Source organism: Epinephelus fuscoguttatus, linkage group LG20 (assembly GCF_011397635.1).
Source record: "Epinephelus fuscoguttatus linkage group LG20, E.fuscoguttatus.final_Chr_v1".
Lineage (NCBI taxonomy): Eukaryota > Metazoa > Chordata > Actinopteri > Perciformes > Serranidae > Epinephelus > Epinephelus fuscoguttatus.
This window is the reverse complement of record NC_064771.1, coordinates 30,780,358-30,807,957: the sequence shown is the minus strand read 5'-3', so window position 1 is coordinate 30,807,957 and position 27,600 is coordinate 30,780,358. Positions and strand designations below refer to the sequence as shown.

The 27,600-nt window shown below is 42.3% G+C and overlaps 1 protein-coding gene across 11 annotated transcripts in view; it reads left to right on the top strand.

Annotated features, from left to right (window-relative positions):
* The window catches only part of tanc2b (tetratricopeptide repeat, ankyrin repeat and coiled-coil containing 2b), a 265,575-nt gene that overhangs the window by 221,001 nt on the left and 16,974 nt on the right, over window positions 1-27,600 (top strand). For 8 of the 11 annotated variants that reach the window (XR_007448045.1, XM_049562620.1, XM_049562624.1 and 5 more), the window contains 12 exons: window positions 7,816-7,854; window positions 9,960-10,241; window positions 10,454-10,578; window positions 14,567-14,798; window positions 20,630-20,799; window positions 21,351-21,629; window positions 22,848-23,015; window positions 24,345-24,505; window positions 25,192-25,300; window positions 25,418-25,540; window positions 25,716-25,952; window positions 26,108-26,317. Coding sequence is in view for 10 of the 11 variants with exons in the window: in XM_049562620.1 (XP_049418577.1) it covers window positions 7,816-7,854; window positions 9,960-10,241; window positions 10,454-10,578; window positions 14,567-14,798; window positions 20,630-20,799; window positions 21,351-21,629; window positions 22,848-23,015; window positions 24,345-24,505; window positions 25,192-25,300; window positions 25,418-25,540; window positions 25,716-25,952; window positions 26,108-26,317 (2,135 nt within the window). In the remaining variant the exon portion in view is untranslated. The remainder of the gene's footprint in view (window positions 1-7,815; window positions 7,855-9,959; window positions 10,242-10,453; window positions 10,579-14,566; window positions 14,799-20,629; window positions 20,800-21,350; window positions 21,630-22,847; window positions 23,016-24,344; window positions 24,506-25,191; window positions 25,301-25,417; window positions 25,541-25,715; window positions 25,953-26,107; window positions 26,318-27,600) is intronic. The other 3 variants (XM_049562630.1, XM_049562623.1, XM_049562622.1) reach the window with 1 other exon arrangement.

The window sequence follows — 27,600 nt, the reverse complement described above, 5'->3', positions numbered from 1 at the left end:
TCAAGTCTAGCACACAGCAAGTGCCTCCGTGATCGAGCAAATCTCCTCAGCCTCCTCACCAAATGGCCAAATGGCCTTATGTCACAACATTATGTGTCCCCTCACCCTTCTTCCTCAGTCACTTAGCCAGTAATGAGCACCGTAATGGCAGCCCTCTGCCATCCAAGCGAACACAAATATGCGTCCCCGTGTGTTTTAAACACCTGTTAAGACCCCACTTAGCTGAGAGTGCGCTCGGCTGAGCTGCGATGTGATTCCCCTGCCCGAGGGCAGCTAGCTGCAGACAAATGCAGAGTGAGCGTGTGCTGGGAAGAAAGGTAGGGAGAGAGATGGAGATGGACACAGACAAAGGGAGAAAAGACAGGGTAGGGGAAGAGCAAGTTCCTCTCAAAGCTCCGCGGTTACTGCCAGAGCCACTTGTTTCAACCTTCCTCCTCTAAGGGCAGCCAAGTGTGTTTACAAGCCAACCGACTGCGTCCTAGCATGCGTTCTGCCTCCTCGGATCAGTGTCAGAGCCTCCCTGAGTGCACCGCTCCTGCAGTCTCACCGGGAGAGACAGACAGCGAGGCCGAGGGAGACACGGTGTGGAGGCAAGAGACTTGAAAAACGGGGTTTTTCCCCTGCAGATCATACGAGGATAAATTCCAGAACGCCTTTATTCCAGAAATTTGAGATAATAGAGTTACAGGTGGGGAATCACTGAATGAAGGATCATATTAGTCAGTGTTTTTGTGGCATGGTTTTAATGGTCAGTGCCTGTCTTACAAGTTGGTCTAGAGCAAGATAAGTAGTGTCCAGATTGAATATTCAGATGATTTGACTCACAAAATCAAAACCAAGTTCATGCTCCCTGGAGGCTGAACCCTTTCCATTTTGGACTCTCATGAGTTTTCCTCCAGCACCACCCTCATTGACGGCCCATTGTACACAATATATTTAAAGGCTGGGTTGCCACTAAATACATTCTAGATATTCATGATTCCCAGAGGATGAACCTTCCAGGCCGGGGTGATCCCATTGCCTTTTTCCCAGCACCAAATAGTCCAGTTTCACACAAGATCTTACACAATGTAATAATTAGGGATACACCAGTTTTTAAGTCAAACATTGGTATTGGTTGATATTCGCCTTGTTGACTGCCATCGGCCTGTCAGCAAATAAGATGACATTCACAGATGGTAGCAGCCGATGTTTCTCTGTTGTGTCACATCGATTTTGCTCAGGCTTCATTAGAAAACACGTTTGGGATGAACAGAGAACCTCCCTGGGATGCCGAAAGGAGGCAGTAAACTTAATATCGTTGCATCAGAGAGCGCACGCTATTGCTTCCTTGATGACGCTGCATTGTGAACAACAAATCTGTGTTGACATCGGCAGGAGGAGAGCGAGCTAGTTAATGTTAGCTGTTAGCAGTTAGCAGCAGGTGGCCACAACTAACAGTAAACTGGGGTTACATTAAGTTCCATAATGATGCGTTCAAGCTGTAGAGGTATTACATTACCTGCGTTTATCACATTATTAATACCCTGCATGCCACAGAGATCACAAATATTTTAACATATTGTGCGTCACAGAGAGGCCCACTAGTTGTTTTGCTTCAGACACCGCTGGATGCAGAGTTAGAGAGGAACTAGAGAAGAAGAAGACTGCTGGTTATGTGTTGGTCAGGTGGTAACCAGCTGACAGATGCAGCTCTCTCTCCAGTTGGTTTTTTGTCAAAGCTTCTTTTGATGCCGGCCATCGGGGGCCCGAGCTGTGCTGCTGTTTTGAGGAGAATGAGTCAGACTGTAATGGACCTTCTTGTGCTCCTGCCTGCCTACCTCTAAGATTTACCACCCACCTTATCTATTCACCACAAACTCACTCACATAACTGTACACTGCACACACATTCGCTCCCTCGTTTGTCTTCGCTTTCTCTCTCTTTGTCTCTGTCGCTCCCTCCCTCCTTCCCTCCCTGCCTCGCTCTCTTTCTACGCCTGCTCGCATACACAAAACAGGCCTTGTATTAGCTGATGGTTGCAGCTTTTGGCTGATGATAATATTTTCAACTACAGAGGATTTTATTACTCTCATATGTACCAGCTGACAGAGGACGCAACTTAAATAATCAGTCTTGGAAATTCAGGTTAGCACAGTAATTGGTTAGACATTCAGAGGATAACGCTGGTGATATTATTGTCAACAAATACCATGAAAATACCAAAAGCAGAAGTGCATTGTTCCTAGTTACTAACACTGTCTCTATTTATCTAAAGCTTGATGCAGATGATTCCTCTGTGCCGTAGACCAGGTATGTCATGATACTGGAAATGTAGTAGTCGATAACAATACCACACTAAATGTACTTCAAAGTACATTCCTTTATTGAAAACATCTAGAGTCAATTAATTAGATTCATTATTAATCCCTAATGATCCCTGATGATCTGCCTCAAGTGTATAGTACTTATCTATGTGGGTTCATGAAGTTTTGTGGGCAAGGAAAGCATATAATAACGTACACTATATTTGACATATTTTTCTTTCGTTGTCGTCATTCAGCACTTGAATATGTAAGATGTGATGGTTGGTCTTTGTGGTAGGCTATTTGTCCCGCCCTGCCTCCACTGTGATTGGATGGTTGGATAAAAAGTGACAGTGACAAGTGTAGCGTTTTACCCAAAGTTGAACATTATTTCAACTCTTGGCGACCAGAAAAAACAAACAAACCTTCAGGCAGAAACTAGGGATGCACCATATTAGATTTTGTGCCGATATCCAATATGCCGATATGTAACAACTCATTTGGTCGATAACCGATACAGATATCGATATATCCACTTTTTTCTACTTAATTTTAGTGATCATCAGGTCTCCTCTGTAGTTTAAGTAACATCATATTAAGCATGAAGACTCTTATCATGACAGCCCACCAGCAGATAGAGACTTGACACACAACACTTTTCAGTCTATGTAATATTCATCATGTTGGCCGATTCTGAAAGTTGATTTTAAAGCCAGTATTAGCCGATACTGATGACGTGCCGATAATATCATGCATCCCTAGAAAAACGTTTCTTTTCGATGAGTTGAGGCGGAGCTGTCGCTGCAGCTGCACTTGTCGCAATCTTGTTGATGTTGTTCTTCATGCTGGCAGGTGTTCTACGTCTTCCTTTGGCATTTAAACGACAGACTAGAATCCCTAGTAGGTATTTATTACCCTTTTTCCATTTGCCACTCTGAGTAAAGTCATGCTGCGCCAATTTTTCTTTCCATTGTCAGTTTTTAAACGCGCTGTGCCACGCTAAGCCACACCAGAGATGGACCTTCACAGGAGTAGGTCAAAAGCCAGGCCACCTGCCCTCAAGCGGGTAGCGGTGACGCCGACTGCAGCCAACCCCCGACAACCCCCCTCTCCCAAATCTGTGCTGTGCTGAGTTGACGGCTCAGGCAAAGCCAGCCCATTACTGTCGAAAAGGGGTATACAGTAAGCTGCCCCGTCAGTGCAGTCAACGTGTACCATCACAATTTCTGAATTTTGGCATCAACTTGGTATTGTATTTTTTCTTGATTCGTGACTCCCCTACCATAGACATCCATTGTTTAGTAAGAACATGGGCATTGTGGTTTATCTCAAGTCAATCCCATATGCAACATCCTGCTGCTGTAAATACTAAAGCATCAAATGTGTATTAATCCGCAGCTGAAAATAGTCCCCAACAAATGTGCAATTTACTTGTGTTTGAGTTACGTTTGTGGAAAAACTACAGTGTCCAGCTGTTTAAGAAAATTACCGAGCCTCTTTTAAAGATAGAGCTCTTTATTGATTCTATATTCAGACTGTTTTTTAAAAGATTTATTGCACATATTTAGTAGGAACCAATGGGCTTGGAGCTGACTGCCACAGACAGTAGGAATAGGAACGTATTGGGGTTTTTTTAGTGAGAAAAATAAAGAATAATCTCCTCTTGAAAGAAAGCAGGTCTGCATTAATTTGAATAACCGTTCTGTTTATAGTAAGCATTTATTTACAGCAAACACCGACTTAAGTATGCCCGTATTGCTGTCTTAGCCAAGTGAACGACATAACTAGTCTAGATTTGATGATCGTGCATGTTTGCAACAAAACAACTGACGAGTTTGAGATGATTATCTCGCCTCTATCTGCTGTTATTCTTATTCTTGATTGACGCCGCTGCCTTAATCTGTTTCCTGTGATCCAATAAACGCATTTTCATATAAACAATCTAGAATTTGAGATGTGATATGTAGGTCTGTCCTGAGGTTATTTTAGGGCTTTGCCATCTTATATAACATATTGACATAATTTCTCCTTGTTGCTTGGCTGCAAGAAGTCAGTAAATAGTGTGCCAGCAAGGAAACAGTTATGTGTTACATGGCACTTTGCAGCCATGAAGAAGATTAGAGCACATTTTCAGGAGAAATACATTATCCATAAGCACATCCAGGTTTGTTCTGAGCCTGCTGTGCAAATTACATAAGATTTTTTTCTAAAAAACAGAAATTATGTAAGATTCTGTTGGTGTTGCATATGCTAGCTGTAGCTGCACATCCACTGTCAGGAGAGATGACTGGAATTTTAACTGTATGTCTGAGAAACCAGACAACGTCCTCAAACTCCCACATCAGTTAAAAGAAAAATCTTGCACCTGACCTGAGATAACCGGGCACCGCAATCCCCAGACCCCTCACAACAAGCAGACAGATCATTTAAACCACTTCTCTTCCTCTTCCTCCTCCCATCATTTCCTCTCTTCTTCCACCTCTGTGCCAACCCTCCTCTTCTTCTCCTCCCCCCTCCTCCACTTCTTATCCTCCTCCTCCTCCTGTTCTCCCCTCCTTCCTCAAGGCTGTTCAGCCACCGTGAGTCATCCTCACCTGGTGAATAATTAAAACGTCTGAGACTCTCGCTCCGTCTGGCCATGGAGGGTTGGTGGTAGAGGAGGGGGGTTGGGGAGGAGGGAGAGTTGGAGTGATACCTTGCTTAACGTCGCCTGAGGGGGAGTGTTATGGGCAGGATTATGAGCAACTGCCATCCATCCATCTATCCCTCACACACACACCGTCCTGGAAACAACTCCCTCAGCCCCCGTTCACAACATGGCTGCCATGTTTTTCCTGGAATACCTGACACAGCGGAGCAGTAGTGGCTGCACGACTTAACGCGCACAAAGCGGTGTAATCGTTGCTGCCATTTGGAGGATGGCGCCCGATAGTGCGCGGGTGTGTTTAGTAATTCCACGAAGGAGCTTTACAGGCACGTTTGGCATTCAGTCACCCCCACGATAATTGGATTAGCGCCACTTAAAACAGAGTAGCTGTGGGTATTTAGCCTCTTACTTCAGTGGCCTATGGTATTGTTAATGACAGCATTGGGTAGTTTTTGCATTTCCCATCACCGGTGTTGCATCAGGTCCATTCTTTCACAGCGTGACACCCAACTGGAAGAATGTTACATCAGTTTCTGAATTATACAGAGTCTTTCTGCCTCTTTGTCTCTCTCCGACTGTGTGTGTTTATGTGTGTCTGTTGAGTTAGCACTAAAATAATCTGACCGGGGAATATGGATGAAATGTCTTTTATTACATTGGGCTGCAGCTGGCACAGAGCTTAGCGCAGTAAAAGGCAGCACTGGCCGTATAAACTCAGGATAAAACCAGGACAGCTTTTCACCCATTTCCAGGTATATCTGTTTTTGCTGATTGCATAAGCAAGAGTATCCTCGGCGTGATCGTTTCTTCTCACTCTGCGATTATAATTAGCATTCCTGGACAAAAAAAAAAAGAAGAAGTCATGCTTGCAACAGCACTTCGGAGTGCTGTGTGGTAAAAGAATACATTAAGCGCAGTATCAGCTCATTATGTTTTGAAGCCGTGCTCCTAATCAGCACACTGGAGTCATTTACACAAGACATACAGCTCTAATGCAACACCCCCTCCCTCCCTGCCTGCCCCCTTGTATATTCTGCAGTCCTGTACCTGCACACAGTATAGAAATTTCTGCCGACACACATAAATTCTCCTCGCCCTCACCGTCTTATCCGACTGGTCTAATGTATGATACATATTTCCTACAGCTCTGACTCACTGTGTGCTCATCGCTAGTGTACTGCAGGGTGTGAAAAGAACTACTGCACTAGCTGTCATCTGACCAGCAGCTATTTCTCACTGCACACTGATCAAACTGAACCTCGACGCAGGAACCAAAAGAAAAACTGAGGTGTAAATCCGGTTCTGCAGTTTGTCTGAGGATTTTTGTAACAACTCCAAGTTTGGGATTTCTGTTGTTTTGTTGTTGATTACTTTATGTTAAAGGGACAGTTCGCCTCAAAAACTAAAATACATTTATGTACCGTAGCATATTCCTAGCAATACCAATTCATGTTAAATTCATTGGTGCCAAATTTCAGCATTTGGGTTAGAATGCTGGGTTTAGACAAGAGGCCAAGGTGGAACCCAGCCACAGTGCTCCAAGGCCAACAGCGGACCTCTGCGGAGCCGCCGGGTTCGACTTCAGACAAAAGAGAGAAGCGCCCAAGAGCTGGGAAGCTGGCCACAGAGCGCCACAGCCGCGCTGTTGACTTCCCAGCGAGCCAGAAATATCACTGCAGCACCAATCTGCCGCCATACTTTTTCGGCATCTGGTCTGTTTCCCTTTCTGTATTATTTTAGTAATAGCTTAGTATCACTGCTAGATGAGCGCGCACACACACACACACACACACACACACACACACATACAAGCCGACAGACAGACAAATTATTAGCTCTTTTGTGATTAGAAAAGAGCAGCAGAGCATCATTTTTTGTTTTAATCTATTATGTCACACCTGCAGCTTGTTCAGAAATTAAATATTTGTTATTACAGAGACGGTAAAGCACCAAAAAAGGCACCGTTGTGTACCAAATTCCAGGTACACCCAACCCTACTCACCCGCCAGACGTATCACTGTGCAGAAAGAGGCGTGCATCTACTCGTGCTTGTGCTTGTGCTGAGCTGTTAGCCAGCTCAGTGATGCTAGGTGAGTTAGCAGTAGATGCACGTTTCCCTCTGCATGGTGATGTGGTTGGTGGGTGGAGTTAAGTGGACAGAAAATAGTTCCTACATGAAACTGCTCACAGCAAGGTCTGTGGATTATCTTGAGTAACTGGATCATGATTTCTGGAAAGAGACATTGCTGTTGAGAGTACGATCTAGTTCCATGATATTGGAGATAAGGCAGACATCTCTACGGCCGATATCTCCAACCCTCTGCAACTGACACCAAAACAATCTAGATTAATTAATAGCACTACAGGTTAGAGGAAAAATATGTACTTTTGATTTTGGGGTGTACTGTCCCTTTAAGACGTGGCTAGCTTATTATTCACACATAGTAGTCTGTGGATTTTGAGGTTGGAGTCCCCCATCTGAGGGTCGAGTTACTACCAGGATTCAATTATTTTTATGGGGATTGATTGATCTTCCCAGGCGCAATGGAACCAATTAGATTCTCCCAAAAGTGCGAACCTTACCCAACCTCCTCTCCAGACCAACTGAGGACGACGCTCAATGTAATTCAAAGGATTTCAATTAGTAATCGACCCCAGCCTGGTGGTTCCCCTGTATTTCTGACATCATGATGTGCTGATGCTGTTGCTGCTTCCTCTTTTTTTTTCTGTTCATTGAGCTACACCTTGGCCTGTGCTCTAACAACACTGTCGCAATCCTCATTCCTGTCCTCACTGTCTTTCTTTCTCCCCTCTCTCATTGCTCTCTTTCACTCTCTCTTTCTCTCCTTCTCTCTCTCGTCTTGTGCTTGCTGTTCGTCTCAGCTTCCGCTAATAACACCCATGCCTGGCAATCCCAGTCACGTAAGTTACTTTAATTTTCATTTGTTGCATCAGGCTCTGCTCACAGTCGCCAAGCTTGCTGGCTCGTGCTTTACAAGTCAAAGTGGCACACACACACTCTCGCCAGCAAAGCGCTTTTGGATTATTCACGTACAACTCACAGTCTCAATCAGGCGTAATTGCCAGATTCTGATATAACATTTGAAGAAATGACACACCAGATAGAAGAGAGCATGTTTTTTTCCTTATAATCCTCAAATCAGTTTAAAAAGACGGGGCCCAGGAGATGACACCCAGAAGCAGCAGACTTAAATTTTACACTGAATTTATCACACAGCTTCAGAAGTTCATACCAGATTCATTTTACCCTCATTAGTCTTTAATGGTCCATATGCTGTGCTGAAAAGATGCCCAACCTCTGGAGGACTTTAGTTTAATGACTCCCCCTAGTGAGTAAAATCAACAGTCGGCAGTGGCTGTTAAAGGAGTCACTCCCTGGTCTTTTTGCAGATTTTCTTTTGCAACAAAATGAGCTCAAAGAAAACAAATCTGGATTGTAAAAGCATAAATCTCCTTTGAGCTCTTAAGATAAATTTTCTTGGTCTCAGCATTACATAAACGATATTATTCATACTTCATTTGCTTATAATGAGATCATAGTGACTACTTTTTATTTCCCAGACCTAGTACACTTTATACCTGCCCTTTTATATATATTAAATGGTTTTGAGGGTGCAGATTGTCACATAATCCTGCAGCATAAATAATATACCTTTCAGATATGAATCATTGACCTTTCATTATATATTTAAAGTCAGAAAGACAACCTTCCAGTAGGTTGTTACTCTTTTCAGAGATTTCGATCTTTAATGTTAAGTTAAATGAATATCTTTGTTATATTTGTAGCCTTAAAATCTGCCTAAACACATTTATTTTTGTGGGCTAATGTGTAAAAGATTTAATTGGTGGAGAATTTGACAATCAAACAAAAAACATGCCTCATTAAAGGAAAGCTTCACCCAACAAATGATTATTTGTATATCAGTTGCTCACCCCATGTTAAGTTGAATTTGTGAAGATAATTTTGTTTTTCTCACATGTCTCCACGGTGAATGAAGAATCCAAAAATGGAAAGAAATTTCAATGAACTGAAGTTAATTGGGGTCCATGTGTAATAACATCAAAACTGTTTTAAAACATCTGTTTGCACACTCTCCCACTCCCAAACAGACAGGCTTCTCCGACAAGGAACTGAACGGAAAGTGAAACTTATCTATGCTTTCTTCAAAGCCAGACTCCATTCACAAAAAACGTAATTTTACATTGCTGAACACAGGAGCTGCTGGTCTACCACTGCCTCGATCAGTTAGTTAGTTTGTGTTATTGTGGGACTTTTGTGGATCAAAGGGTTAGTTCAGATTCACCAAAGTCACACATTAACACAAACAAACTAACTGATTGAGGCAGTAGTAGACCAGCAGCTCCTGTGTTCAGTGAGGTAAAATTGCTGTTTCTGTCAATGGAGTCTGGCTTTGAAGAGAGCATAGACAAATACTCTCTACGTTCAGGAAAGGGCCGTCTGTTTGGAAAGTACTGAGCGTATGACTGGATAAATGAGACTTGGATTATACTGGACGGGTTGTGTGAGAGTTTGTAAACAGATGTTTTGATATAGTTTGGCTTCAATTCATCAAGAATTTTCTCAGTTTTTGGATTCTTCGTTCACCGTGTGAATGTGAGACAAAGTTTTCTTCATGAATTCAACGTAAAATGAGGTGAGTAACTGATACACAAATGGTCGTTTGTGGGGTGCGATATTCCTTTTGAGAACACTAATATTTATTGTATATGAGAAATACTTGTGCTACTAATACTTGCTATGTGTTTATGCATATTTACGGGTGTTTATTTGTTAACACGCATATTTTGGTAATCGTAAACAATATGTATGCACCCTAGTGTAATTAGCATGTTACTATAGAGGCATTTTACACCCACTAACTCACCCTGTTTCAGTCTCCAGATACATTACTGCAAGAAAGGTGGAGGCTCTTAATGGTAAAGCATCAATGTAAGTACACAAATGTGGCTTATAACTGTTATTCTCTGTTTCCCTGACCCGCCAGTGCGTTTTGCACCCTATCGGCCTCAAGACATCGCCCTCAAGCCTCTGCTGTTTGAGGTGCCGAGCATCACCATGGACTCCGTCTTCACGGGCCGCGAGTGGCTCTTCCAGGAGATCGATGCCCACCTCAACAGCCCCAATGCCAGCACCAACCGCGGCGTGGCGGTCGTTGGCAACATCGGCTTCGGCAAGACCGCGATAATCTCTCGCCTGGTGGCACTGAGCTGCCACGGCACCCGCATGAGACAGATCGCCTCCGACAGCCCTCAGGCCTCACCCAAACGTAGGCATCCACTTATTTTACTTCCACGCTTGAATTTTTGTACCTTTTTGAAGATTCTTTCCTGAAATTCATTGTAAAATTATGGTATGTTTGATGTCTTGGACAATCTTGCTTCATGCTTTTGTTTTGGGAGCAACAGTGTGAAAAGATTGCCTGAATGTGACACGTGCTGGAGCTGTCCCTGACTGTTTGTTGGGCTTTCTTGTGTCCAGATGGAGAGGGGCTCCCTCTCACTCAGCCCCAGCCCACGCATGGCACCCTGGGAGGAGGCAGCTGTCCCGGGACCCCAGAGATGAGGCGACGTCAGGAAGAAGCCATGAGGAGGCTGGCGTCTCAGGTAAACTTGCGACCATGTGCGCACATTTACATTTCAGCCTCTGATTTACAAACAACAAAAGAATGTGGGTGAAACATTTGTCTCCAAGTACTTAAATACTCAGTGTGGTCGATTGGTTTGTTTTAGACTTCTCCTCCTCCCATTGGCTTCTTTCGCAACTGCAGATGATCTAATTTTCATCCATTTACTCCAAAAATAAGTGCTTGTAGTGGTTTTAATATGCAATTTCCAGCTTTCAGTTGATGACCATATATGGTAAGATAAGTGCATGAGCTAAAGCCACTTATGAACATTTATACCTCCCCATACCTCCATTTCCCCTCTCCCTCCACAGCTGTGTGAAATTAAAAATACATATATTTTATTGCCAAATATTATGTCAGGGGTCTCATTTGCATACTACTGTGTTGTCAGTTCTCCCTTTAATCTTTTCCTCATCAAAGAGCAGCACTGCATACATGATTATTAAGAGGAAATATTGCCGCATCAGTGAAATGGCCATATGTTGTATTATAGTAAATTTCATTGTGTTTGTGCTTCAGTGTGAAATTCCCAGGATTCAGTCCGTCTGTAATTGAAAAAAAAACTGCAAGATAATTTTAAACGGCTCCTTTTAATGTCTTAATTTTTCAATTAGTGACAACAGAGGTGGCGGGATAGCAAATGATTCGCTCTTTTGAAAACTGCCTCTCCAAATAACAAGCATGGCCGCCGTTCTTTAATGCCACCTGCAAGTTATCATGGACTCACACTGGGTTTGCTCCCCGAGGTGGGAGACTTCAAAACAGGTGGAGATAAGTTGGCAGGGTGGCCGCGGGTCCTTCAAAAGCCTTTAGTATGCATTTACTAATAAAGGGCTTTTTAAAAGTATTAAATTGTGTTAAATTCAGATTGTAAAGGTCTGAAATATTTTTTAGTCACCGTGAGAATTTTAGGTGTTGGCGTGACAGGAATATGGAGGACAAAAAATGACTTAAGTAATGATAAATAAATAAATGAATACAGTAATAAATAAAGAAAGAAAGAAATAAAGAAATAAATAAATAAGTGTATAGATAAATAGAGGAATAAATAAATAAATACAGTAAATGCTGAAATAAATATCCATGTATAAATGCATAAATACATTTATAAATAAATGAATAAGTAAATGCTTACATAAATACAGAAATATATTAATGCACAAATAAACAAGTAGAAGAATGAAAGAACAGATAAATGTTGAAACAATTATGAAAATAAATAAATTCAAATATAAATAAAAGTTGATAAACAAGAAATAAGTGAATATCTTGCATTTATTTCTACATTTTTTATAACTACTACCTACATTCTGTGATAGGAGGTCATAACCTAAGTGTTTATTTCTTTAATATTTCAATTATTTATTTTTTTGCGTACATTTCCAGTATTTGTTCTTTTATTATTAAAAGTTTATTATTATTTATTATATTGTATTTATTTATTCATTTGCATATTTTTTCCAGCATTTATTTTTTTCATTTTTCTTTATTTATTTCTGTCTTTATCTATTGCTGTATTAATTTATTTATTAATTCTTTTGTCATTTTTCATCCTCATACGGTAGCCTTGTATGCGGGTAATACCCCCATTTTTGCCCCCCTCTACCCATTTAGGTTACGCAGGGAATTTGCATCGGCCTTGTACGCCAGCCTGCATGTTAGTTTATGGAAATGGGAAAATGCAAGTTAAACAATTGGCTTGATAATAATGATTACTCATAGTTGAGATACTGCGCTTTTCAAACTTAGGACAATGACGATCACGGCAGTGGAGTTACACACGCAGAGCAGTAAGCACAGAGAGTTATTATCAGTATCATTTCACCTTACTGTTTTTATTACATTTAAAGTGGTATTAAAAAGTTCTCGAATTTAACTTGTTTATGCCTGTAGACACCCTGGCTTTTTTATTTGTGCTATATGTCTTTTTGGTGGGAGCCGAATTATCCACAGAGGTCTCTTTCTCTCCAGAAGAAACAGACTGGGTGAATTAAACTAATAAAAACACTGAATAAAGCAGTTTCATATTAAAAATCTGTGTTTTTCCAGTGCTGTTCAGCTTGTCACAGATGGGCCGCAAACCCAGCACCTGTTAATGTGTGCTCACCTTTTTCTTCTGATAATTTAAGATCAAGACGTTCAGGAGGTTTTAACTATGAGCTGAATTATCCGCAGAGGTCTCTTCCTCTCCAAAACAAACAGACCTGATGATTTTAATCTGTACAAACACTGAATAAAGAAGTTTTGCTTTAAAAATCAGTATTTTTTCAGTGCTGTTCAGCTCGTCAAGGAGGGGCTGCTAACTATGGTGGCCGACACAAAAACACAATGGCCCTTTCTAGAGCCGGTGTTTGGTTTGTTTGTTTGTTTGTTCTGGGCTGCTATAGAAACATGGCGACGCAATATGGCGGACTCCATGGATGAGGACCAGCTCCCTATGTAGATATAAACAGTTCATTTTAAGATAACAAAAACACAAAGGTTCTTATTTTCAGGTGATTATACAATAAAGAAAACATAATTAGTATATTAAATCCCATTTCTGCCAATATATTCCCCTCAAATCCTGCACACTTGACCCTAAAGAGTCTTGCATGGTCTTAAATTTCAACTTTGCCACAAACATTTAATCCCCATTTTAATGTATTTTTGGCAGAATGTGTCAAGCTTTTTTTCATGAGGGTGTATCTTTAAACCTCCTACTGAACCTAATACTGTATTTTTACCTTATACTTGTACTTACCTGTTGGCAAAATGTAGATTTGACTAACTCACTCTAATAACCATTTGCCTACATCATCGCAGACAAAGGTTACACTTACCTTTACCTGCAATCCTTGAATGAGAAGATGATTTCTCCGAAAATCAGTCTTAGATTTGGTTATAGAATTGTTTTACAAAAAGATCTGAGTACACATTAAATGTAGGTGTCTGATACCTGCAGACTGGACTACTTAACTTGCTTTAACCCGTGTGAGATGTAAACCTATATGATGTGTGAAGTGCTCCTTCTTTCCCTCCCCTTCCTGTCTGCTGTTGCACCTCGGTCCCCCTCGCCTGCTGCTTAGCCATCTGCATCCCCGGTCCCAGCCTGATGCATAATGCAGATGTGTTTAAAAAAGAAAAAACAACTTTGCCAGGGAGCCTTATGAAATATTTATACCTGCAGAAAGCCATTTCCCAGCCAAGCTATTAGATCTTGTTAACTCTGTGCATTAATAATTGAGCTCATTCCCTTTTTCACCCCTTTTGTTTTAAAGCCCTTTATACCATTGTGACCAAAAATTAGCATTTCATTTTGATTAGTCTTTTTTTTTTTTTCATCCCCTTTTCCTCGCTGCCCCTCTGATCGCTGCCACCGCCTCTGAAAATTCAAACTCTTTGTGATCTCTCAGTCCCCGGGAGTGTTTGGTCACACCTGCTCCTTTTGTTCTGTTGACTAACCTCCCAGAAAACTCACCTGCCCCCGACGATGTCACCACATCTCCGTGAAAAGACTTTTTATTCATTTATACATTTAATCATAAACATGTTTCCAGTACGTGGCTGTGAAATATGACAGTTTAACACTTGACTCCTTCGTGCCACAGTCATCTAACACATGAGCATGCATGAGCTAACGCCGAATCAGTCTCTCCTGGCAGCCGGAAGCGATGAATTATTAATAGCTAAAACCGTACAGCGAAACGAGAAGTATTGTGTTTCATTATACTGCAATCATCCACCATGAAGTTGACTCAATCCCAAATGAGTTGTAGCCGTAGTAGACGCTGGGAAAACTGGCTCTGCTCTGGAAAAAAGTGTGTCATCTGACTCCCATGCTCCCTGACACCGAGCTCCAGCCCTGCAGTACCCCAAAGGTCGGTCATGGTTAGGATTACCACAAGTGGGATGGAAGTGTTCACCTTTATGTTTCTCTGACTGACCTCGGCTGCAATCTTCTCCCAACTCTCTGTCGCCCCCAGGTGGTGGCGTACCACTACTGCCAGGCAGATAACGCCTACACCTGCTTGGTGCCGGAGTTTGTGCACAACGTGGCGGCTCTGCTGTGCCGCTCGCCGCACCTTGTCGCCTACAGGGAGCAGCTGCTGAGGGAGCCGCACCTACAGAGCATCCTCAGTCTACGCTCCTGCGTCCAGGACCCGCTGGCCTCCTTCAGGAGGGGCGTCCTAGAGCCCCTGGATGCACTTTACAAAGGTAATAATAACTTTATTGGTACACCTTAAGAAGGTCACGAAGTGCTTCACAAGATGCAAGAGAATAAAACAATAAAAATAAAGTTACAGTGATGAAAACAGTGAGAGGAAACAACACAATATGTTTGAAAAGGTCCCATATTTTACACTTTTTCAGTGTTTTATCTGAAGTTTAAGATATATTTGTGGTTTTAAGTACAAAGAAAAATCTCAGTATATGCTGGACAAAAAATTAAATGCAATACTTTTGTTTTTGCTCCCATTTTTCTGTCAAGTTTTGGTCACAAATTTGTTAAAATCCCTGTTAGTGAGCCCTTCTCTTTTACCAAGATAATCCATCCACCTGACAGGCGTGGCCAATCAACATGCTGACTCAACACTGTCATTGCTACACAGGTGTGCCTCTGGATGGCCACAATAAAAGGCCACTCTAAAATGTGCAGTTTTATCACAACATAACATGACGCAGACCACATGTAGCCACACCAGTTCAGGATCACATCCTGCATCTTCACCTGCAAGATCACCTGAGGCTGTTGCAACAATTGGGGCGTCTCAGGGAAGCTCATCTACATGCTCAGTTTTTTATCGTGTTCGACTCGTGCAGTTGTGTGGACGGTTGGATGTACTTTAACAGAAACAACACTGGAGACTTCTCATGGTGGTGAAATGAACATTCAGTTCATGGGCAACAGCTCTGGTGGACATTTCTACAGTCAGCATGCCAATGGCACGTTCCCTCACACCCTGGGACATCTGTGGTGTTGTGCTGTGTCTTCAAACTGCAAATTTTAGAGTGGTCTTTTATTGGGACCATCTCAAGGCACACCTGTGTAGTAATGATGCTGTTTAATCAGCATGTTTATATGCTAGGTGGATGTATTAGTGCTCACAACACAGACTTCAACAAATTTGTGACCAAAATTTGACAGAAATCTACTGAGAGCATAAAAAAGTCTTAGATCTTAAACATAAACCTGTGAAAAATGGGAGCAAAAACAAAAGTGTTGCATTTAAATTTCTGTTCAGTGTAGTTTCCCCATCTCCTCCCTCCCACTTCTCTGTGAAGCTCTAAGAAGAACACAGTGTTCTGAGGCTGTCTCATCAGCGCTGTACTCTGCCTGATTGAAGAAGCAGTCAGCGCTGAAGTGAGATGAACAGCCAGTCAATCTGGGACTGACCTGCTCTGGAAAAAAAATAATGTTGTTCCCATCAGCTGTGCAACATTACCTTAACACTGTTCGCTTAACATCTTGTAGCAACTGAATGACCACCTGGTGCTGTGGATATATGTGTATTCCAGGTGACATGATGAGGATACAGCTGAGGGCGGGGCCTGTTTAGTTGTGACATCACAAGTGTAGGGAAGTCCTGGCAGCTTGTTTAAAGGCACAGTTTCTGAACACTATGGACTGAACATTTTGATGCCTTTACATTTATATAGTGCCCGACCTGCTTTATAATCAAAGAAGACATGGAAACCATGCTTTGCACTATACGAGACCTTTAAAGCAATGATTTGTAGCTCTCTTCTGTGGCATAGAAATTGAATTTGCATTTCCCTAAATCTCCACACAGTAGGTAATGTCTGGAGCAATGAAATAATGATACAGTATATGTAATGAATTTAGGTTTAGGATTCCCTTTGTTTCGTGTAGTTTCATGGTGGAATCTTTACATGATTTATATCTGGTTTCCAGCACAGTTGAAGTCGAGACACTGAGGCTTTACTCAGATGTGTGAACACTGCATTGCAATTGTCCAAGAGGCGCGAAAACATAAAGCAATGAATAAGCCTTTCGAAGCCAGAAAATGACACATCTGATTTAATGTTCGTGATATATCATAGGTGGAAGTACCATGACTTAACCAGACTGTTGAGAATCAAATGTGATACCTGGATCTCCGGCTGTGGAAGTTACACTTGCAGTCGTGTAGTGTTAACTCTCAGGGGGGTCATTCGCTTGTTGCAAATTCACTGTACTTGAAAGTAATTTAAAGTGTAGCTTTCCCAAATGTATTCATAGTGGTTTGTACCTCAACACAGGGATCAGAGCAGTCACAGAATAGACGTTAAGTAGAAAATAAGGGTAATTGTGCAAAACAAAAAAGCAGGAGCAGTTTGAAATGATAGATATGCAGCGTAGACTTTATTCTATGAAATGACTTCTGAACAAAAATGTGATCTTAAAGGAACACTTCAGTCACAAAATGACCATTGGTGTATTATTACTCACAGCGTGTTACCTTGAATTCATGAAGAAAGTCTTTCTCGCATCCAAAAAAGGCAAGCATTCTCCATGAATAGAAGTAATCAACGTCTGCGTTTGATAACCAGGAAAACTATATGAAAACATCTGTTTACAAGCTCACGTAACTCATGCAGTATAATGTAAGTCTCATTTATTCAGTCATATGCTCAGTACTTCCCAAACAGACAGACCTTTCTGACGAGGAACTGGACGAAACTATCTATGTTCTCTTCAAAGCCAGACTCCATTGACAAAAACAGTAATTTTACTTTGCTGAACATGGGAGCTGCTGGTCTACCACTGCCTCTATCAGTTAGTTTGTTTGTGTTGTTCTACACCTAAATCTTCTGGAGCTGCCTCCTGGCTCCAGCAGCCTTTGTCACTTTGAGGACGTTGAACCTCACGGTCCTGCTGAGCGATCGGCACTCTGCGACGGTGACACTCCCCCAATCCCAAATGGATCCCTTACAGACTCGTTGACTCAAGCCCTAAGCCCTTACAGACCTAGGACCAATTCCAGTTCTTCCCCTTAGCCCTTGTCTTGGCCCTTCCTCTTGGTTTTGCATGTTCCATTGAAGAAATGGAATTAGGGCTTAGTTTAGGGTTTGAGTCAGTGTCTGTAAGGGATCCATTTGGGATAGGGGCAATGTCTCCAACTGTGACATCTCTAAAGCAAGGTGATGTCTGGACAGAGATGTTCTTGTGTCTCTTCTCAAAGCGGTTGTACCTGCAGAAGCAATGCAAGTCTGATAACAATCGTCCTCTGCATCTTCATTTTGGTCACCACACCGGAGAGTGTACGGCCATGAATGGAGACATTTCCATTGAAAAGCCATTTCTTGTCCATGTAAGTGTCTTCAGTAGCCTCTCTTGGGGTTTTGAAGCCCAGCCCCACGCTCTTGTGATAGCGGGGGACCTCCTTGCCACCATCAGTGACCATAACATGCTTCTTATTCTCGGTTTGTGCATCCGGCCTGCCAAGACAATAAGTTAATTTGTGTTAGTTTCTGACTACACACAATAACACAAACAAACTAACTGATTGAGGCAGTGGTAGACCAGTAGCTCCCGTGTTCAGTGAGGTAAAATTAATATTTTTGTCTGGTTTTGAAGAGAGCACAGGTAAGTTACAGTTCTCTCTTGGAAGGACTGTCTGTTTGGGAAGTACTGAGCATACGACTGGATAAGTGAGACTTGGATTCTACTGCACGAGTTGTGTGAGAGTTTGTAGATGGATGTTTGTGATATCGCTTTGCTACTGTGAAGTGCAGACGCTCGTTACTTCTATTCATGAAGAATGTTCAAAAGTTCAACACATGGTGAGTAATTGATAAACAAATGGTCATTTTGCAGCTGAACTTTTCCTTTTAAAGAGAAAGCTCACAACATTGTATATACAGTGTCTCTTCTGGGGTAACGCTCTGTATGAAATCATATAGGCTATTTAGAAAGTCCTTTATTTAATCATGTAATCAAATCTGTAGCTCTCTATGAGTCATTCTGCCTTTTGTTCAGTCGGTATATCTGTGGTTTATTTGCTCTGTTGGTCTCAATATCTCTGCAGTCCCCATAATAGACTGTAATGTGTAATAATTTAAGAGTATTTTGCTTCATATTCAAAACAGTACTTTTGGCAATTTGTAATTGATGCCTCCTCAGACCTCGGGATTCCATTTATTCTTTGACTCGAATCCTTGGTGCATGATATTAGATGCATCTTGTGCACAATGTGCTCAGTATAATCAAGATCAAATCTCAGTGCTGGAACTGAATCTTTCTTAAAGCTGCTAACTTATTAAATCAAACAGAGCTTCACGGGTTATATTGTTCCAAGATCTCATTTTAAAAAGGGGCGAAAACAAAATGTGTGATGATTAATTTTTGAAAATGAAGGGAAATATTAACTTTGTGCCTCAGCCAGAAATTTAAAGCTTTTATCAGGATGCGGGTTTGACAAACCAAGTCCAACTTACTTGTTTCCAGTGTTGTTTGTTTGTTTGTTTGGGATTTTTGGGTAGACAGTAGGCCTATATAACCGTACCTATACAGGCCTATACACCTTTTCGGTCTTCTTTTTGTTCTTCGTTCATCTTTTGTTTTTAATGCTAAAAAAAGCATTAACTTAATATTTATTTATTGCCTATCTACCAGCATTTTTAAGTTTTATGAGTTGGAAAAAGACCAAATCAGTCTGTAACGCTTGAGAGGACGCAGGACGAGGAGTAGTTTGGTCCACAGAAGATACTGCACGTCTCCAGATGTGCAATGTAGAATACATCAAACAGCAACAGTCTACAGCACAGAAACATTACTAAAGGTCTTCCTCTAATTCAAGTTCATCTGAAAATGAGGGGCTTCATAACCACACTGCAGTGTCACGTGAAAGTAAAAACAAAACTATGTCAATATATATTATATATAGGTTGTAGTGTGAACAGAAAGAGGACTGAGGCCCCATCAGAACTGAAGTTGACCATAAAGAGAATTGAGTCCTCTTTCAAATGAACTGACAATGTGAACACAAAAAGAACCGAGGCCCTTTTCTGTTGGTTCACGTTTTGGTGCACTTTAAGAGGACTGAGGACGCATTCACACTGGCGCTATATGGTCCGCTTTAAATGAGCCCTGGTCCACTTCCACAGATAGTTCGTTTCGTTTGGAGTGGTGTGAACACTCATTCAAACTCTAGTGCAAACCAAACGAATGAACCCTGGTCTGCTTGAAAACTGGGGGTCTCGGTTCAGTTGCAAGTGAAACCTGGTGCAGTTTGCTTACAGTGGAAAATGCAAACTCTTCAGTGAACCAAAGAGAGGAAGTGACTTAGAGCGCAGTGCATCCAACAGCACCAACTGGGAGAAGCAGAAGTAAAAAAAGAAAGAGTTGGAAAATGTCTTGTGGGCACACGTGGAGTTGTGAGGACGTGCAGGCACTTGTTGATATAAATTTGGTGTTGCTCCATTGTTTTGGTGGTGATCAAGCCGGCTGAAGGGGATGGATTTCTGTTTTCGGTCCTGGGCAATCGATGAGTCAGGTTTTCTTCTTCCTCGTGCTTTTTTTTTTCCTGGTCAGTGGTCGTTTCGGGTAATACTGCCCCCAAACGAGCAGCTGTTGTAACTGCATGATGTTGTACAGGTGGTTAGGTCTGCTTTGAAAAGTGCAGTGTGAGAGTGAACCAAACAAACTGAAGGTGTGAAAACCAATCGAACCGAGTCCCCTGGACTATCCTGGTGTGAATGTGCCCTTAGTTTGGTTTGTTTTTAAAGGACTATATGTGAAAACACCCTAAAAGGCAACCACAGATTCACTTTCGTTTGGCACTTCACCTCACTGTATATGCATTTTTTCAGTGCTGTGTCTCTTAGATGTCTGCTGCTTAGGGTCTGGCACCTGGTCGCTCCATTTTTAGAAAGCCATGGCCGTCACCTGAGCGCTGTGGGGTACACGCCCACAAACATCCTGAACATAGAAAATTAGAAAACACAGAGGGCAGAGTCTCAGCAGATAGATACACCACCACACACTAACAGTGGGTCATAAGAGATGACTTACATTTGCTAAATAGTATCTGTTTCATTTCCAGAGAGGAAGATCAGCTCTGAGGAGGACCTCATCATCCTCATAGATGGTCTGAATGAAGCAGAGTTCCACAAGCCAGACTACGGAGACACCATCGTGTCCTTCCTCACTAAAACCATCAACAAGTTCCCTCCCTGGCTCAAACTGGTCGTCACAGTCAGAACCACGTTACAGGTAAGAGGACAGACGGTCAGAGAGGAGTTTGTCTTTGAGCGAACAGATTATAAATCCCACTTTATATATTTGCTCCTCTGCTGTTTCACACTTAATCTAATTCAAAAGGTTTTATTTTAAATTCAGCATGGAAGGACTTAAGCAGCAACTATCCCTTTATTATATTATTCTATTATTGTTTGCCAGCTAAGAGGGTTTTACATCAGCATTATCAGCAGGTTGTTTTTGCATCAACTGGAGGCCACAAACTGACAATATTGAATTTGTCTTGAGTACAGCTCTACCCTCTTTGTCTCTGACCTTTTCATTTTCATTATGCAGAGCATATTAAAAAGAAGTGTTTTTCCTTTGTCTTCTCTCCCTTTACCTTTTATTCATGAGGACGATATAGATGTGGACGAGTTATTCACAGCATGTTATCCTTTATTTTCAACTTCTTTATGAATCATTTTACCTTAAGTGAGTAAGTGTATAGGCGCTTACTCAATTTATCAAGATGTCTGTGTGTTCATATCACCAAGTTCCTGACTGAAACATCTCTGACTGTTCAGGAGATCACCAACGCGCTGCCGTTCCACCGTATCTCTCTGGACAGCCTGGAGGAGAACGACGCCATAGACCAGGACCTGCAGGGCTACATCCTGCACCGCATCCACAGCAGCCCGGAGATCCAGAACAACATCTCGCTCAACGGCAAGATGGACAACACCACCTTCGGCAAGCTCAGCGCCCACCTCAAGGCCCTGAGCCAGGGCTCCTACCTGTACCTCAAGCTCACCTTTGACCTCATCGAGAAAGGCTACCTTGTCCTCAAAAGCTCCAGCTATAAGGTACGAAGTCAGTGGTTTTCATGGGTGTAGTTTAGACACATGGATCTTAAACACGGCTTGGATTCTGGAAATATCATTATCTCAAATGTTCATAAACCTGCTTAGAAATGGTAGAAAGAAAAGACTAGGGCTGCCCCCAAGTAATAATTTTCCTAGTCAACCAATAGTCGTCATTTAGGGCCATTAGTCGACAAGTCGCCCACATGTTTATGATATTAATATAATTATTAAATGATATATTTTGGTGGTTTGAGTTGAAGGTGTGAGAAAGAATAGTATCAGTAACATTGTTAACACTGTGCTACATTACAGAGAAATACAAACCGTACTAATGAACCTTCATTAATATAGGCCTATATTTTATCTCCAAGTGCACGTCACACACTGAGCGAGCCGCCTGTTAATGACGCTGTGGGCTAATGGGCATGTAGCTACTTCATGTTTCAGATGATACGTCATGTTTGTAGTCGACCAATGAAGATGAGTTTACATATCACCTTGGGTTCGTCCTTCACCTTCTCAAAATGATCCCACACTTTGGTGCCTGGTGTGGTGCAAACATGAGCTGCTGATGGTTAATCCAGCATACATTTAATGGTGCCAAAATCTAACAAATATTAGGCTAAAATATGACAAATATAGGCTAAAAACACAGGACTCAAGTAGTAACTGTATCCATAGCAACATGTAGAAGATGAAGGAGGTGTTTTGGGGGTGGGCAGTTCTCGATTTTGTCTGAGGGGGGGCCCACAGTGTCGAGCTTTGAAAACCTCTTCTCTAAACTAAACATCTTGGTGCTGATAATTTGCAGAGGCAATTCTGGAAAGGCATTTCTTATTTACCTGCTCTCTGACATGCTTTGTGTAAAAGCAGTTTCATAAAATGTTCTTTTTGACAGTCAGAGCCCGACACCTTTTTGATAAATAATGCAGCTGAATTGTTTCAGTGTGCATTTCATAATGATATATTTTATCTCACACCCCCAGGTTCATTTAGTTTCATGTATTCAGAAGTGCTTCCAGACTCCATGAAAAAAAAGACAACTGATAAATTCACGTTCTCGTCTCTCTGAGGAAGACCGCATGGAATAGTTGAAGACGCGCTGTACAAACACGATGCATTATTTATGTTTTGTGGAGCTGCTCTGAAGGAAATTAGCATTCATATTCCCTCCTTCCTTCCTTCTTTCCTTCCTTCCTACCTCCTTCTTTACCTCAGGTGGTTCCAGTCAACCTGGCAGAGGTGTACCTGCTGCAGTGCAACATGCGCTTCCCCACGCAGTCATCGTTCGAGCGGGCGCTTCCTCTGCTTAACGTGGCCGTGGCCTCCCTTCATCCGCTGACCGATGAGCAGATATATCAGGCCATCAACGCTGGCTCGCTGCAGGTAGTAATCCTAAAATGTACCAGAACCTCAGACCTTGAGACCTTTTAGTATCTCAGGGCCTGCAATTGATTCGATGTATTATAAAATGGCCTCGGTGATCCAACTTCAACATCAACCTTCTCCTAAAATGTAACATAAAGAGGTGAATTTTAATTTTAACAGAAAGGAAAGATTTTAGTTACCTTGTGAAGTCTTCTCCTGCTAATCTGTGTTTTTACTCTGTCCTTGAGCTAAAATAAATGAGTTGGTGAGTCCATTAAAATTGCATAGCATGTTACTGAATGTTTATTTAACATGGTCAGGTATAGTTAAAGGCTCTGAAAACTATTTTTCTAATCAGCTTATTGCTGTGGCCGATGGCGACTTACATAAACACACTATTTCCAGCTACATTTGCAACAGTTTGAGTTCTTTTACATTACATTTCTGTATTTTTTTTGTCATTTGAAGTAGACAAAAAAGGTGATGTCACCTGCTTTTGTGCACCAATCAGGATTTAACAATGTGTGACTCAAAATCTGATGGAAGTTGATGTGTTGTTTTGTCATTGTCATCAGATCCGATCAAACCAAACTGTCCTGATGAGGTTATGTAGGTCAGTTTTTGAGTTGAGAATTCATAATAAGTAATACCTTGGGAAATAGACTCCACTTGTATAGTGCTTTTCTAGTCTTCCAACCACTCTATAGGCTTTAACACTGTCACATTCACCCATTCACGCACACATTCACACACTGGTGGCCGAGGCAACCATACATGCTACCATACTCAGTAACCATTCACACACTCTCACAACAGCCATCAGGAGCAATTTGGGGTTCAGTATCTTGCCCAAGGATACTCTGACATGCAGACTGGAGGAGCCGGGGATCGACCCGCCAGTCCTCCAATTAGTGGACGACCCGCTCTACCTCTGAGCCACAGCTGCCTCTTAATATGTTTCTAATTTGTTGATTGTTATGAATATTTAATGTCATAGTTAAGTTACGTTAAGTATTTAGTGGCTGTAACAATCTGTAGAAAAGAATGAAAAGAATAATAAATGCTCATTATATTTATTTTTGCTTGAAGACTGAAAGATGCAGTAGTGGTCTTTTTGTCAAGATGAAACAAAGAGGATTTTTACAGGTATAATTAAATCAGACATGGTTAAATTTGCAGTGTTTTTGGAATCATTTTGTGTTCCTGAATGTCTAAATATCAAATATTCCATCCACTATCATAGAAATCGCATTCCCAAAGCAGTTTGTAATGAGATGATCAGACTACTATCAGTGTGACCTGAGTTATAAATAACTAATAACATGGTAACGATGTGTGTGTCTGCAGGGCACACTAGACTGGGAAGACTTCCAGCAACGTGTAGACAACCTGTCGGTCTTCCTGGTGAAGAGGAGGGACGGTACCAGGATGTTTGTTCACCCGTCCTTCAGGGAGTGGCTGATCTGGAGAGAAGAAGGAGAAAAGACAAAGTTCCTCTGTGATCCGAGGTGAGGGTGGGGCGGGAGAATTGCCGGATTGAGTGAGAGGAGAGGCAGAAAATGAACAGAAACTACTTTTTCAACCAGCTCTGTCTCGTAACAGTGTGGGTAGTATGTGTAAATGAGCTGTGGTAAACTTCCCTCCAAATTGCCAGAGCTCAGGACTCCCTGCTCATCTCAGAGCTCAAATCTGATGGATTATGCATTTGTCTGGCTCTACGGCTGTTGCTCAAACTACAGAGTTTACTACCTTGTATGCCCATCACGATATCCTCACCGCGAGTAAAGAAGCAGATCTCTCCCACGTTTAGAGATCTCTCAAACTGAGATCACATGGTTAAATTAGGCAGTGCTATTAAAATATGAACCAGGATTCTGTTACTGCGTTGCTTGTTTCTCACCTAAAACATTTTCAGAAACATATTTTAGCTAAGGTGACAGTCAGTGTTTTCTCTGACAGCCACTTGCTGCTGCTTCTTGTGTAACATGCCAGCATTGTGCAATCAGCCATGTATAAATATAAATCTCTCTGTCAGTCGCAGGTACATTATGTTTGTGTAGCAGACGACGTGTAGGAACATTTTATTTCCTGTATTGTAATTACAGCAGATTGCACCGACTGTGCAGAACACAAAGTAATGACCTGATGAGTCAGTCTCAAGTATTGAAGGATCCTGTGTCCGTCCTCTCTGCAGGAGCGGTCACACCCTGCTGGCCTTCTGGTTCTCTCGGCAGGAGAACAAGCTGAACAGACAGCAGACTATTGAGCTGGGCCATCACATCCTCAAAGCACATATCTTCAAGGTACACCATTATTTGTCTCCACACACATCTATACACACACGCACGCATGCACGCCCCCGCACAGCTGCGGTCTGGCTCCAAAGTAATGAATATTTACACTCTATCTCTCTCTTCAAGGGCCTCAGCAAGAAAGTCGGGGTTTCCTCATCCATCTTGCAAGGCCTGTGGGTATCCTACAGCACAGAGGGCCTTTCAGCTGCACTTTCTTCACTCCGAAACCTCTACACTCCCAACATCAAGGTACCGGCGCCAACATAGCAGAGAGGAGTCATAGTTAAAGAATATTTCAACATGTTACTACGACGACTTCACAGAGAAACTTTCTCTCTTGACTCAGATAGTTTCAATATTTGAATACACGCTGGGTTAACTTTTTATTTCCTCATGTTTAATTATCTTGTCCGTATGTTTCCAGGTGAGCCGGCTGCTGATGATGGGCGGTGCCAATGTGAACTACCGCACAGAGGTGCTGAACAACGCCCCCGTGCTGTGTGTCCACTCCCACCTGGGCTACATGGACATGGTGGCTCTGCTGCTCGAGTTTGGCGCCTCTGTCGACGCTCCGTCAGAGAGTGGCCTCACGCCGCTGGGCTATGCCGCGGCTGGGGGACACATGGCCATTGTGACAGCGCTTTGCCGCAAGAGAGCGAAGGTGTGTGAAGTGTGGAGAGTGTGTGATCAAGGCTGCGATTGAGCGCGTCTGTTTTTCTGGATTTTCATTTGAAGATCTTTTCCATGTCTTGATAACTATATATAAATTGTCCTCACTAACTGGTTTTCCCGACCAACTCTGCGTCCTGTTTACAGGTGGACCACCTGGATAAGAACGGCCAGTGTGCCCTGGTTCACGCGGCCTTGAGGGGCCACATGGAGGTGGTGAAGTACCTCATCCAGTGTGACTGGTGCATGGGGTCGCAGCAGCAGCAGTCGCCTCAAACCCAACAACAGGCGTCCTTCACCAAGAGCCACGCAGTCCAGCAGGCCCTCATCGCTGCAGCCAGTATGGGATACACAGAGGTACGGCAGGGAGGGAGGAGAAGTCACGGTTTGAGTATAATGCTCACCGGTGTCTTTAACTCCGACACTGATAATGACACTTTTGCTTTTTATTGTTTCTCGTTTTAACAGATCAACATTTGTTTAGATAGATTTTGCTCAGTTCTGAATAATATTTTAAAAAGCCAGATTTACTCATTTAAAGATATTCTGTGGCTTTGTGCACCATGATCACCCCGAGGTTATAGGTTATATATAAGTAAAAGAGATTTAGTAATGCAACAGGAAGTCACAGTTTCTCATTTGAGCTGTATTTTTCCAGAGAGGTTTCAGGGAGCAGAAGCCTCTTTTTTGCAGCAGCACCCCTGATCACATTAGCACAGTTACACACATAGACACCTGGATGCGGCCCAATTCAACCACAGTCCAATCTGCTTGCCACTAAGCAGCTCCACTGGAGCAGTCGGGGTGCTCAAAGACACTTCAGCGCGCTGCTTTTTCAATTTTCACACCCAGATTTATCCTGCCGGTAACAAGCTCGCCTCTCTAACCCTTATTCCACCACTGTCCCTATGCACTGCAGTATGTCAGACATTTTTAACAGCAGAACAGCCGCTGAAGTCCTGTTCCCAGGAAGAAAAAGAGGCCGCAAGAAGAAGCAGACAGCAGTAAAATGCTGATGATGATTAGTGTTTGAGCCGAAGGCAAGGAAGCCACTACGGCTGAATTGTCTCTGCATCTCCTTCAACTGTTTTCACTCTGTAAACACGAGTTGAAATGTTTGGCTCACTGCAGAGAAGTGCGTCTTTGTGATACTGTGCAGCAGGGCTGTTTAACTGTACTAATCAGGGGCTCATTTTCAGAAAGCTACGAACATACGTGGGGCCGGACATTCCTGTGCACTGTTATTCTCATCATGTGTGGACAGTCGACACAACACGTCACCACATTTTCAAAACATTGATGTCCCTACATTGAAATTTACATTTACCGTTTACATTTTTACAACCTCCCTTAGGCCTGAAATTTCGCTGAATATTTGTCACGTGACTGTTGGTCTCATCCAGATTATTCATGGTTTCCCAGTTGTGCTGAGGAGCGCAGAATTTAATGTTTTTTACAGGATCTGTTGGCTACAAACAGCTTATTTTTGGCAAAATTTTGAACGAGACAATGTAAAATAAAGCAATTACGATATAAGCTAAGATTTGGTTTCCTGATGGAAGCATTTGTCACATAAGACGCGTTCACGGACCACTAAAAAAGTTGGAATTCTGTGACATATGGTGTAAATTTGGCAATTA